The following is a 13,248-nucleotide window of genomic DNA, read 5'->3' as shown; positions in this document are numbered from 1 at the left end:
TATACATTTGTAATTAAAACAATAAAATGCCTCAGATACAGTTTGGTAAGATACAGCTTAAGTACATACATATTACATAGGTATATGATTGCTTTGCCAAATCATAATTGTATAATTTAAATATTTTTTACATCATCTACTTGACTAATATCTATATCCGCATATAGCGCATCTCATAACAATAAATCAATATTTCATAAGTAGGTGAACTAGTACCTAACCAGTGATTAATCAGAATAAACAGAGGATCAATATATCGGCCTACGATATTACGTAAACACTGACACAGAATTTTAACCGGAAGGAATGAGTAATATATCGGTCAAACGAATTTTTATTATTCAACAACATTCCCAACTGAGTGAAATTAATAAAAACAGGTTTCAGCTCAAAACTTGCTCAATGAAGGGTCAAGTGACACAATTTTTACGTAACGGAAGGTGAAACACAAATCAAAAGTGTAACGAATATACGTTTTCTATGTTAATTTTATTTGACAGAAGAAAATAATTTATGGTTATTGGATTGATGTTGGAAATTTTTAAGTGCTTAAGAAATAAAGAAAACACCGTGGTTTATTGCGAAATGGAAATTTACCACATGTAAGGTTAGCTAATAGATCCCACCCTTAAAGTTACATCATTAGGCTAACAAAACAAATAAAATAAAACTACCTGTGGTAAGGCTAATAAAGCTTTGAAAAACTATGAATGTGTTATAATTTTTCCAAACTTCTTTTTTAAATTGAAAATATTACTTACCACAAAAAGGAAGAGAGACACTTTTTATCATTTCGTTTTGAGGTAAATAAATATTATGTTTTTTTTTTTCAAATATTAAAAAAAGCGTTGTGAAACTAACCTAATCCGTATTGTTGAGAAAATAAGTATCAGGGGATTAAGTATTTTTAAATTGGTAATTACCAGCAAAGATTAATCGTAGTGTTGGTGGAAGTATAATATTTTAATAATTTTGTATAAAATTTATGTTCACTGTAATTTTCATGTATTTTGGAATAGATAGATTGTAAATTATACTATAGAAAACGTATTATATTTGCTTTAATAAATAAATTAATAAAGACTATGTAATCTCACTATTCAGAGTGATATGATGCAATTTTCACTTTAGTGTCGAAAAAAGGCAAATAAGATGTAATATTATGTATGAACTAGAATTAAAACAAACAAGTCAGTCAGGTTTCTGGTAATTACGCATTTACAACATAAGGAAAGTAAAGATCCGGTACCAAAAATATTTATATATTGCGTAACTTATCAAATGTAAGGCACGTTTACAATTTTAAAGGGACTAAGTACTAAGATTATTTGCAGATAACAATTGATGATCGGTGTATAGCTTCCTTGTTGTGTTACAAAATTTGTTGAAAACTTTTTCAATTCTTTACCTTAAAAAAGGATTTCTTTTAAATGCTTTACCTGCTTTAAATTTATGTGCATTTGAAGTACACAAAACTTAGAGTCAAATAATTATATTAATTAAATTTACACATTGTCGTCAAATATGTAAATTTAGTTTTTAGGGTTACACTTTACGAGTCTTGGCCTAAAATTTTACATCTGATTATTGATAATCAAAATACAGTATCTAATTTTAGTGAGAAATGATAGACACACAAAACTAATTGTATGTTTTAGCCGAAATCAAAAAATGAATGGTTTTATTAGTTGCTGGTTACGGGCTCGTTTTTGCGCAACCAAACACGTGTTTATTTTCGCATACTGCAGGCAAATGAAACCTACCTAACACGTTCCAGACTTTCAGATACCTTCTGGAGTGTTCACAGGCTTCTTGGTATAACTTCAATTGATGTTATGGTTTCAACAATTACTCAAAAATAATGCTTTTAATAAAATATGTAGCATAGTTGATCATAGATCTGAAGAAAAATGTATGTTTTGAAATCAGTTCAATCCCAACCCGAAAAATTTACAGACGCTACGTGGCGTATAAAACGTTAAATAAAGAATAATGTGAAATAATTATTTTTATTTATAGTACATATGCCAAACATTACTTTTACAATGTCACTGTCTAAAAATAGTTATATTTAATGTGTGTTGAGATTAAAAATACAAGAGCAACATTCGATGCCATAGAGTCTAGCAAAATATTAATGATGTCACCTGGGTAATTTATTCAGTGCGTTGTATCGAAAGAGCAGTCTTTATAACTTGTATAAATATGTGGACCGTAGCGTTATCAAATCACAACCCATCAGACCTCGGAACCGAGAACAACAAGCCTTTTTTTTTAGGTGGCTTAAGGCGATTAGCTAAAAGCCATGGCATTTGTTGTAAGTTTTAATGCATCACTATTAAAGAACCAATAATAATAAGTATAAAGTGTTTACTCGAATAACACTAAAAAATATTCGATTTTTAAATATATAATTAAATTACATGCTTGTTTCAGGTTAAAATAACAGTTTTGGCTGCGTTAGCCTACACTGCAAACGCTGGCCTCTTACACGGTCACGGCTCAGACTCCTACGTTTCGTCAGCGCTAAATGCACCATCAGCGTCATATGGACCACCTTCAACAACCTATGGTGTACCATCAGGACCAAGTGTCCTAACTAGTCATGGAAGTGCTATCGACGGTGGACTTCATCATGATTCAAACCACGGATCATTATTAGACGGACATTCACACGGCGATGCTTTGAGTGGCTCCTATGACAGTGGTCATTCATCTGGCTTCACACCAATTGAAGGACCAGGCTTTTCCGGACCTAGTTCAGGACTAGATGGGTCAGGATTGGGAAGTTCTTGCCATGGAGGTTCTGGCTTAGGTGGTTCCGGCTGTGGAGGCTCGGGACCCTCATCTTCATTAGACGGCCCCGGTCTGTCGGGACCCGGTCTCACAGGACCAGCTTTATCTGGACCAGGTTTAGCTGGACCCACTTATTCTGGACCCGCTGATATTTCCACTCAAATTTTACCTGGTGCTGTCATCAATTCCGCAATAACCACTAATGTTGGAGCCCCAAAAATTATTGGAACCAGCGTTAGCGTTGGTCGTCCGGTCGCTTCCGCAACAAGATACGAGCTCCAATCTGTTATTCAAAACGTGGTTCGTCGAATTCCCGTGGAAGTAACTAGACATATTCAAGTCGCTGTACCCCAAGCCGTACCAGTCCCAGTTCGTCAAGAAGTGAAAGTGCCAGTCCCACAACCCTACCCTGTTCATGTGAATGTTGTGAAGCACGTGCCTTACCCAGTGTACAAGACCCAACATGTTGAAGTTGAAAGACCAGTCCCAGTAGAAGTCGTCAAGCACGTACCAGTCGAAGTTATCAGAAAAGTTCACGTTCCGGTTGAGCGGCCCTACGAAGTCATAAAGAAGGTTCATGTACCAATTGTAAAGCACGTGGAAGTTCCCGTAGCCGTCTGGAAACCTTACCCCCTACATATCATCAAACACGTAACACATTACAAGAAGAAGAGCTGTTGCTGGTGAAGAGAGTCGTGCCAAATAGTAAATAGATTTGTAAATATAATAGTCACTAGTTGTAAATATTATGTTAAAAATAAAATATAAAATAATTACTTTTGTTTAATTTCTGATTTTTTAACCGATATATATATAGACGAAATAAGAAAATGAGCGGACTTGTAGCCTATCACACACAATACAAGATAATACCTATAACATATACGCATAGTGGATTAATTAGTAGTTTGACAATCACAAACATATAATATGTTACCTAGAAGTAAATAAAATGGGTCTCATCGAAGATTATGTGAAAAGTGGTTACTTATTTGCATTTTGTAAATGAAAAAAAAGGAAACTACATATTAATTTCATCAAATTCTATCATATAAATCAATGATATTTATAACTTTTTAATTATCAAAACGCATAAAAGAATCGAAAATTAATCGAGAAAACAAATATCACACATTTGAAACAAATTTTACTACTTTTTTTTTGTACGAAAACCTATTTAGGAATATTCTATATTCAATTTAGCTTTTATTTTAATTGATATTTACATACAATAGTGCGAGAAAAAAAGAGTGAACGCTCACTCCCCCTTCATAATATATTCTTATTACTCTCATGAATACGAATTCACAAATTACAGTGAAACCTGATCTCTTAAGGACCAAGGATTTTATACCATTTAAATTTAGTTTTCTTTTATCCAGTTTTCCAATTAGGCAGGTTTAAAATTATAGTTATCTCATTTACATTTACTTGTAGAGGTCGAAATATACCGATTTTCCACAATCATAATCTGACAAAAGCTTAAAATGTCTATAATGTGTCCATTTGGACATTTTAAGCTTTTAACTTGCTTGTAGGTCAAAACAAATATATATATTCAAACATACGTGTCGAAACCTGTTTCAACCTGATACATTTTCTCACTTCTACAGGGAATTGAGCTACAGTCCCAATTATAGCGGTAAACATCGAAAAAATCCTAGAATCAAATCTCATTTAACTACATAGGTTAAAAAAGTCTCATTAACAGAGGTTAGGTTAAATAATAGAGGTTTCTTACTTATCCAGGTTGCACTGTATATTTTCAATAGATTTAGCAGTCTGCGTGAATAGATTACTGGTAATAAGCAAATTGTATTGTAGTTCGTTAATGCGAGTACTGCACTTTTAAATAAATCGTTAAATCCAAATTTATACATATAATATTATTTACACAAGATCTTTTGATTGTTTTAAGCAATCGTGGTCAGTGAGGGCTACCGCACACAATATCTGCCAACTTCATGTAGTTACGCAACTTAACAATATACACGTACACCATTCAATAACGTCAGTGGTTGGAGGCAAAGTTTTCTTTACCCTATATTGTAATCTTATGCCAGAATGGAATTTAAAAATTCCAATAAAATAAGTCAACTTGCATGGGACAGACATGCCTCTGATTTACAGACAAGTATTCTCTACAGGTAAGAAAGTGTTCAATTTTGTTTATAATTTAATTTTTATTTATTTAAGACACAACAGAGACTCGTTAGCCCATATGGTTATTATTGTGTATATATATTGAGAATAATATTGTAACTAGCATTACAAAATTATTCTCGATATTATATTAATAGCTTAAAGGTATATTCAATCACTTATACCTACTTATGCGCTTAAACAAAGGAATAGGAAAACCAATCTCATTTGAACAATATCATACTGTATCTTTTTTTCTACGACTCGTACTAGTGGCTTTGGGGCGTATGCTGTACAGTGGAAGCGTCATAGATATGATGGGATGTTAATAGATATAATGTTATGACCATATACCTCCAGAAGGATGCGTTTATAAACTACCCCGACTACATCTAGATTGAGCATTCTGATAAACGAGCTAGGTCTGGATATCCATAATTGGTACCCACACACTTTGTTATGTAGGTAGTCTCATTTAATGTGCTTTTAATATTAAATATTGTATTTTATTTTTATTAAGTACCAATGTCAAATGAGTGTGCCGAGCGTTGGCAAGCTGTTGTAAATAAAGAAATGTTATAGTAATCAATAATATTTGATTATAATTTTATATTTTGCGGCCAGTAAAAAATCTTGGTACAAATATTTAAAATTAATACTTAAAATTATATTATAAAGCCAAATGTTCAAACTTATCTAACACATGAAACTGAATACATGAATACAAAAATTTTGTTAAATCGTGGACTATGCAAATTATGATATAATAAAATAACCTTATAATTAACATTTCCAATAGGAACGCCTAAATGTATATAAATTGATTCATTTCTCTAGTTTCGATTAGTTTTCGTAGAACTTCGTTGGACGGCTCTTTATCTCAAAAAAATGTTTTTTCAAGTAAGTATTTTACTATTGCGATAAAAATGTTCTTCAAGCTAACTACTTCCCAATACCAAATATCTATTAAGACTGGTCATATATATTTTTTATTTGTTAATTGTTATACTTTCTATTACAGGTACCCGTTTACTTTTCCATAATATTCATATTAGTTCATGGAAAGGACTTAGACCCAGGTCCTCAAACATTATCAATAACAAATTTTTCATCACCAACCAAAGCACACAGACAGTTTGCCACTAAGGACGCTATAGTTTACTTAACGCCAAGTCAAATAAAAGACCTTGAATCTGGTGAAGCCGAACTAAGATATATGGCACCCGATCAAATAACAATTAACAAATTCCCCATCAATCAGAGGGAACCTTATCAAAATCAAGAATCGTTTCATCGTCACCTTGAGAATTTAAATATCCTAAAAGCACCGCTAATACCAGAAACGCAGTTACCTTACAATCATGGGAAACTAGACGTAAAATTAAGCAGAGAAACAACAGCAAAATATTCTCAAAGTTTGGCCAATTTCAGGGTCTACGAACATGAGCCACTGAATCTTATTAATAAACAGACAGACTGGAGGCCCATTATTCCCGTAAATATTTTACGTCAACAAAACATATATGCTATACCTATAGAACAAACTGAAAACTTCGATCTATTTCGAATACTTGGAGGACATAAAACACTACAAACTACCGTAAAGCATTCGCTTGCAACGCCAGCTCTAATAGTACCTTATGAAAAGGTCACCCAGCTGCATCCAGTTTCTGATGAAAATATTAAACATATTCAACAATTACCAGCCGTAAGAGATCAAACTCAAAACGATAAACAAAGTTTTAAAGGAAATGTATTTATAAATGTTGATAGTCCACATTTGCGTGCTTGGAAAAAATAGATTTTAATTTGTAATAAATCAGAAGACTTGATTAATAATAAGTTAATTGTGTTAAAAATGAGTATGTTGTTTCTGTGTGTATATATTTTAAGTTACTTTTAAATAAATATTTTGGAGTGGATAATATATATGTGTATAATGTGGAGTGTGTACTCGTATATTTATTCTTTTCTGTCATTTTTCAAAATGTTTAAACACTTCCATATAATCTTAAAATATCCCTTTAATTACCAATCTAGTGAATATTATGAAAAGGATACAAGATGTAGATTTTTTCGAATTTTAGTAAGAATTAGTAAAAAAAGTCAATTTTCTTATAAAAACGCAAAATAACTTATAACTCTGCAGGGGTTGAGCTTAAGGACATTCCGTAAAACAATGTTTTGCAGCTGAGACCTCATTTATCCCCTAGTTGTGTTTGATCCACGACATTGGCCACCCTGTATGTCTATAAAAATCGTAAAAATTAAATATAAATTAATAGCATAAATATGTAATTACAAAACATAATAATATTTACTTCTAATTGTTACTATTCATTAGTCACACAATGAGTGTGCGACCTCATACGACCTACCTGCACTTTTGTAAAAAAATATTGTACATATTCTTGGCAACTATTTTCTTATTTTATACAGCTAATTTTTAAATAGTTTCAAAACGATGTACATTACTAACCTCTAAATTTTCTCACTAAGTGAACATTCATAAGAATTACATAATTCTTTAAGAAATAAAGTATCTTTGAACCGAACTTCAAAATAATAAATAATACTTGCGTTTACAAATTGTGCACTAAAGATCAATTTGACAGGTTTTTTTATATGATACGTTCATCACATACATGTCTAATTGCATATATATTGATACATTGCCTACAAATTTTGATAAAAAATGTACCTTTGAAACCCACAATCCCTCTTATCCCTCAATCCCAATTAATTAAGTAATAGCATTTGAATAATGACAAAAATTACATAGTAATTCATCGCATCCTATGTTTTACAAAAAACCCAATACCGATAAGGAATAACACGTATCGCTCAATGTATCATTTTTGGTTTTTACATCTTAAACAATTCGTTTATAATCCTTTAATTTCTTGATAATGTATAAACTATTATCTTTTAATTATGATACGTAATCTATTCCTCACATCCTCTATCTATATAAGCTCTCTATGTGTCTCAATTTCGAAATTCTCTTTGCACCATGAAGGTCTTGATTGTCTTAGCAGCTATTGCTGCATTAGCTGTTGGTGATGTAATCAGGGATATCCCTGAGTGGAGCACATCATGGAACTACATGGAGAGGATCGGTATCCCCGAAGCTGAGAGAATCAAGAAAGCAGAGGAGAAGTATCTGTCGTCGAGGATCGCCGGCGGATCTCCCGCTAACATAGGCGAATTCCCATACCAGGTATTTGATTATGCTTAAAGACAAAAATTATACTTTGAATACCGTAGCTATAATAAAAAAAGCAGAATTCTGTATTGATATATTGATGAGATATACAAATGTATTAAACTGATAATGGTGGCTTGTAACAAGTAGCTGTTATGAAAATAATATATATATATGTGAGCCACGTAACTCTCAAAGCCAAGGGACAATAACGTTTCCGTAATTGGTTTTTCTTGTCAAGCAGCAGACTGGTCTACCGATCTTTACCATCCAATCCGAAGCACTTGTATTTTCGTCGTAACTTGAACCCAGGGCCTACACGCATTACGCGAATGCCAATATATAAATATTTAGTCTTAATTATTATTCACAGGCTGGTTTGATTGGGGACATTAGAAATGCAAGGGGGCAAGGTGTGTGCGGTGGATCCCTGGTTTCAGCCAATCGCGTGATAACTGCTGCTCACTGCTGGTTCGACGGAACCAACCAGGTTTGGAGGTAACTTGTATTCTATTGTGACTCCTGCTTTCTTACCCACCCTAAGTCTTTTCTAATTATTGTGTGACTAAAAATTCTAAAACTAAAGGTTAGTTTTGTTAGTAGGTATTCTAGAAGAGGTATTTGTATGGCCACTTTTTTGGGTAAACGTCTCCCCCATATTTTTCCATTTCTCTTTGCCTTGAGCAACTTTCAGAGTTTTTCCTCGCTAGTTCTTATCAGGGAATCTTGCAACAGATACATTACTGTATTGCATTCGTATACTTATTTTATCGTCTTCTTTAAGAGGAAATCTACAAATGAAACTAACAGTGGCAATAACGTTAACTGATCATTCAAATTTCTACACAAGAAATAGTACTAAAGAGTTAAATAAATTATTTATTATGTGTATTTTTCAAGATTTGAGGTAGTCCTCGGCTCTGTGCTGCTCTTCAGCGGCGGTACCAGGATCTACTCCGAAGACGTCGTTATGCACGATAATTGGCAGCCGTCTCGTATTCGTAATGATATCGCCATAATACGTCTACCTGAAAGCGTCACTTTCTCGGGTAAGTTAGATCAGAACAATACCGAAGACAATTGTCATCTTATTGCGTTTTCATTAGAGAAAGAGAGAGAAGAATTAAATCCAAATACACTCTTGTTAGTCGTACCTTAAAATAGTGAAGAATTTGTTGTGTGTGTATAAAATGTGGACATTCATGTAGCATTTTAAAATGTGTTCAGATTTATCGCAATCTGTTTATTATTTACACAGAGTTGAGATTAAACATTTAAGTATAATAATTTTATTAATAAGTTCATACATATTTTGTTTACAATTTACAGACACCATTTCACCGATCGCTTTACCTTCACCCCTGGACATCCATGACAACTTTGCTGGAGTGACAGCTGTGGCTTCTGGATACGGTCTTACTGGGGACAGTAAGTAATTAGTATATTAGCCATACTCTGAAAAAAACTTCATACAATTTCTGTTTTTTTTTTTCATCTGGTAGCATTACAGACACTATTCTGGTTCCAAACCTAAACAATTTATGACCAAAACTAAACTTAATTTCAATAATTTAATACAGAATATCGCATATTTAATTTATTTGACTTTCAGATGTAGGCCTCTCCCGAGACCAATTCTTGAGCGGAGTATCAGTGCCAGTGATCACTAACGAAGTCTGCCGCAGCTCCTACCCTCTTAATGTAGTCGATTCCAACATTTGCATCAGTGGTGCTGGTGGAAAGAGCACATGCCGTGGTGATTCTGGTGGTCCTCTCGTTGTCACAAAGAACGACAAAAAGATCTTGGTATGTATTCTTTAACCGTTTTCAATACCTAGCTGCCTAGCTACCGGCTGCTATAAAAGAAGCCTGAGAACGTGCAAATAAGCTCATGTTTCATTATCATCATGCTACCTAACCTTAATGGCACCAGGATTTCAATTTTGAAGGGCCGATAAATATTAAAAAAACCTATTATAAGGTTAAAGATTATTTATTTTAGTGTTCTATTCATCTATTTTTAATTATTAATATGTAGGTTACGATTGTAAATAATTTAAATATATTTACGAGGATAAGTTTCCCTACAATGTCCCGTAATGTAATATTAAATGTTATGAGGCAAAAAGGAAGGATTATTAAAATTTACTGTACAATGCAATTGTGTATTAAAAAAAGTTATTAAATTATAACTAATATTAATCCTTTTTCAGATCGGTATTACCTCTTTCGGATCAAGATGGGGCTGCACTATTGGCTTCCCAGCTGCTTTCGTCAGAGTCACATCTTTCTTGGACTTTATTAATAATAACTTGTAAATGTAATGGTATAAATGTATACTGAATAAATGATGAATTAATTTAAATTTTACGTTCGTTACTGAATAGCCCATCTTTATACTACTTGAAGCTTTTGTCTCTTCAAAAATCTTGGCACTATTCACGGCCAATAATTATTTTTATATGGATATATGATTGCAAGCATTATGATGTATATTTCTAATGAATTTAAAGGAATTTAAATATGGTTTGTCAGACCTTGAAACCCAGGGCATTACTCTGTAACTTCCAATAGCGACAGCGATACCGATCCCAACGTACATCGATTTTGTCCCACAACAAAAACTTATTATAGATCGATGTACATATCGGTATTGGAGTTACATAATAAGGACTCAGATTTTAGTTATATTGACATGCTAGAATACGATTAAAGCATTTTTCTCTACAACACCAAACTTTCACAGAAGTAGTTCAAACTGGACATGAATCCAGATTTAAGTTCGATCCAATCTTTAGAAAAAAAATCAGATTTAACTATTACGATTATATTAAAAAATATACATATTAAAATTTCAAGAAATCATCGTGGCCCGATCATAGTATAATGTGATCTCAGAATATCACATTTTACAAGAAATGGCCAGCTAAATATTTCCATTTCAACTATAACGTATATTTTATTCAACAATCATATCGATAATTTATTAAATTAAATATGCGTAACAGCATAATATAGATTAATCAATAATAATTGTCATTAGTATCATATGTTAATCAGCGAATTAAATATGTGTTAATTCATAAAACGTTGATTAGATAAATTGATAATTTTAAAGTATTATTATAATCCTTATTGGATTATTTAACAAAATTGTATGTTAGGTATATTCGTTCAGTGATTCACTTGTTAATAATAATAAAGCCGAATTTACATCACGAAACTAGTGTTATGCATGTTGGAATGAGTTTCATGAAAATAGTTGCAGCACGTGTGAAACTACTTTAACAAAAAATAATAGTGTCGTGAAATCAACAGTATCACCAACGACATAGCTCTGTCAACATCAAAGCTTCATTTTGCGATGCAGAACGTCGTGGTACAGATGTTAATATATAAAATTCGAAATAGGTTATCTCTATCAACTGACCAACGTTGGTTTGCCATTTTGGCGGTCATTTAGCTGCACGATGCACTCAAACACACACGTCTGCCCTGTGCAAATGCTTTCGCGACACTAGTTTCGTGTCGCGTTTTCATCGTGAAAGTAGTTGCGTGACATTAGTTTTACAAAAAATATGCGCATGGCACGAAATTTATCCAGTGTCGCGAAACCGATGCATGCATTATGAAACTGTAAATTTACACTTGAAATTGTTGATGAAATTTATGTCATAAAACTAATTCCGAGCCACTAGTTTCGTAATGTAAATTCGGCTTAAGATACAATATTCACGTGTCCAAGATATAACAATCTTATCATGCATTATGTTAATAAGTTCGTTTCGTTCGTTCGGCCCCGCGAACTTTTTTAGTAGCTACAACATATGGAACCTTTTGGCTACCTCAGAAATACTCTTCGCTTTTCCGGAATAAAAACCTAAGTGCTTAACATATTTTGCGATTCATTTTTCTTTATATACCTAGATGAATATTTTTTTTATTATATATATTCTGTTATGAAGACATTCAGGAAGAGATTTAATTTGGCTTGAGCGGTGAGTAGCCAGTGACTGTCGCCGTGACTTTTGTTTCACAAGAGATTTCTAGGGGCTTTTCTCTTAACAAGTTCCTTCTTAGTAAGTTCCTTTGCACCAAGTGCGTAGTCAAAAAGTTTTGATGACTTTATTGATATTATGATTTCATAAAATTGTTAATTGTTATCTTCATAGTTTCAACTTTAGGTTGTGGTGTCCATTCGTTGGTTATGAACCAAGGAGCGCTAGTCCTGAGAATTTTTGGAAGCGGTTCCTCATACCATGATACCGGATGTCCAAATTGGTTTATGGATACATTTATAAAGTAGATGTTTTTGGACAAATTGTTGTAATTTCTCTATTAACCAGATGATTTAATATCTAATTTATAATTTTGAATCATCCTTTGTAAGACACCCTTTTAAGTATAAACATTTTTGGGTGTTAGCAAATTTTACAACCTCAATTTTTACTGTATAAGTAAGGAAACATAATTTATATAAAATTCGACAAACGACGGTAGAAAATATTTAAAATTTAAGATAGCGTCTAAGGAGTTGGCATACCTAATTAATAATAATTGCATTTGCCGGAATTCATCTATTTGATTTATTTTGTTTGAAAAACAAAAAGAAAAAACGTGTCAATATATTGTTATTGTGTTGTTCACGTTCTTAACCACCACTGATTAATGATTTAAGATGAATCAGTCTTAAAACAGCACTTTGTCTTGTAGAATTAAGCAAAACGTATCGTGTTTAAAATAACATAGATAGGTACATCCGGTCAATCTACACTAAAAAGATTAGATTTTTTGTAAATACAAATTATGTATGAAATAATCTACATGTATGTTTTTGTAATTACGTACAAGATTAATTTCTTAATTTAAAATTTATGTTTCCTATAGCATACTATTAGGTAGGACTACAGACTGATTTGCTATAATAGAGTTCCAAATAAAAGTTACATTACACAAGGTTTGACTGCGGTGGTTCGGTCTGTGCTGGAGTCCGCTAAAAGTCTGTCCTGACGTATTCCTTATAGTGTATCATAAAATATGTAAGTTAAGGTGCAGGCCTGTTGGCTGACCTATTTTAAAATAAATAAATATATATACTTAGAAAA

At 32.6% G+C, this 13,248-nt stretch overlaps 3 protein-coding genes across 4 annotated transcripts; all 3 read left to right on the top strand.

Moving 5' to 3' along the window:
• Positions 1-2,205: 2,205 nt before the first annotated feature.
• On the top strand, positions 2,206-3,555 carry LOC125051716 (spidroin-2-like). The gene is made up of 2 exons (XM_047652236.1): positions 2,206-2,317; positions 2,437-3,555. Exons 1-2 carry the CDS (start codon positions 2,306-2,308, stop codon positions 3,481-3,483), a joined length of 1,059 nt encoding a protein of 352 aa, XP_047508192.1. The 5' UTR covers positions 2,206-2,305; the 3' UTR covers positions 3,484-3,555.
• Positions 3,556-5,750: 2,195 nt separating this feature from the next.
• On the top strand, positions 5,751-6,739 carry LOC125052017. The gene is made up of 2 exons (XM_047652657.1): positions 5,751-5,838; positions 5,960-6,739. The coding sequence occupies exons 1-2, from the start codon at positions 5,827-5,829 to the stop codon at positions 6,737-6,739; spliced, it is 792 nt and encodes a 263-aa protein (XP_047508613.1). The 5' UTR covers positions 5,751-5,826.
• Positions 6,740-7,923: 1,184 nt separating this feature from the next.
• On the top strand, positions 7,924-10,508 carry LOC125051846 (brachyurin-like). Of its 2 annotated transcripts, none has more exons than XM_047652430.1 (6): positions 7,924-8,158; positions 8,517-8,641; positions 9,044-9,192; positions 9,473-9,571; positions 9,756-9,949; positions 10,357-10,508. In XM_047652430.1, the coding sequence occupies exons 1-6, from the start codon at positions 7,952-7,954 to the stop codon at positions 10,459-10,461; spliced, it is 879 nt and encodes a 292-aa protein (XP_047508386.1). In that variant the 5' UTR covers positions 7,924-7,951; the 3' UTR covers positions 10,462-10,508. The 2 variants fall into 2 exon arrangements, with proteins under 2 accessions (XP_047508386.1, XP_047508385.1); XM_047652429.1 differs by having other exon boundaries at positions 9,473-9,574.
• Positions 10,509-13,248: the final 2,740 nt, after the last annotated feature.

The sequence above is a fragment of the Pieris napi genome, chromosome 8 (assembly GCF_905475465.1).
Source record: "Pieris napi chromosome 8, ilPieNapi1.2, whole genome shotgun sequence".
NCBI classification, from domain to species: Eukaryota; Metazoa; Arthropoda; class Insecta; order Lepidoptera; family Pieridae; genus Pieris; species Pieris napi.
This window is presented reverse-complemented; position numbering and strand designations above follow the sequence as displayed.

Excerpts from the sequence above, each read along its gene's own strand:
- LOC125051846 (XM_047652429.1), top strand. The coding sequence starts at position 7,952 with ATGAAGGTCTTGATTGTCTTAGCAGCTATTGCTGCATTAGCTGTTGGT. Across the intron at positions 8,642-9,043 it reads GGAACCAACCAGGTTTGGAG|ATTTGAGGTAGTCCTCGGCT; the intron begins GTAACTTGTATT and ends GTATTTTTCAAG. Across the intron at positions 9,575-9,755 it reads CGGTCTTACTGGGGACAGTA|ATGTAGGCCTCTCCCGAGAC; the intron begins AGTAATTAGTAT and ends TTTGACTTTCAG.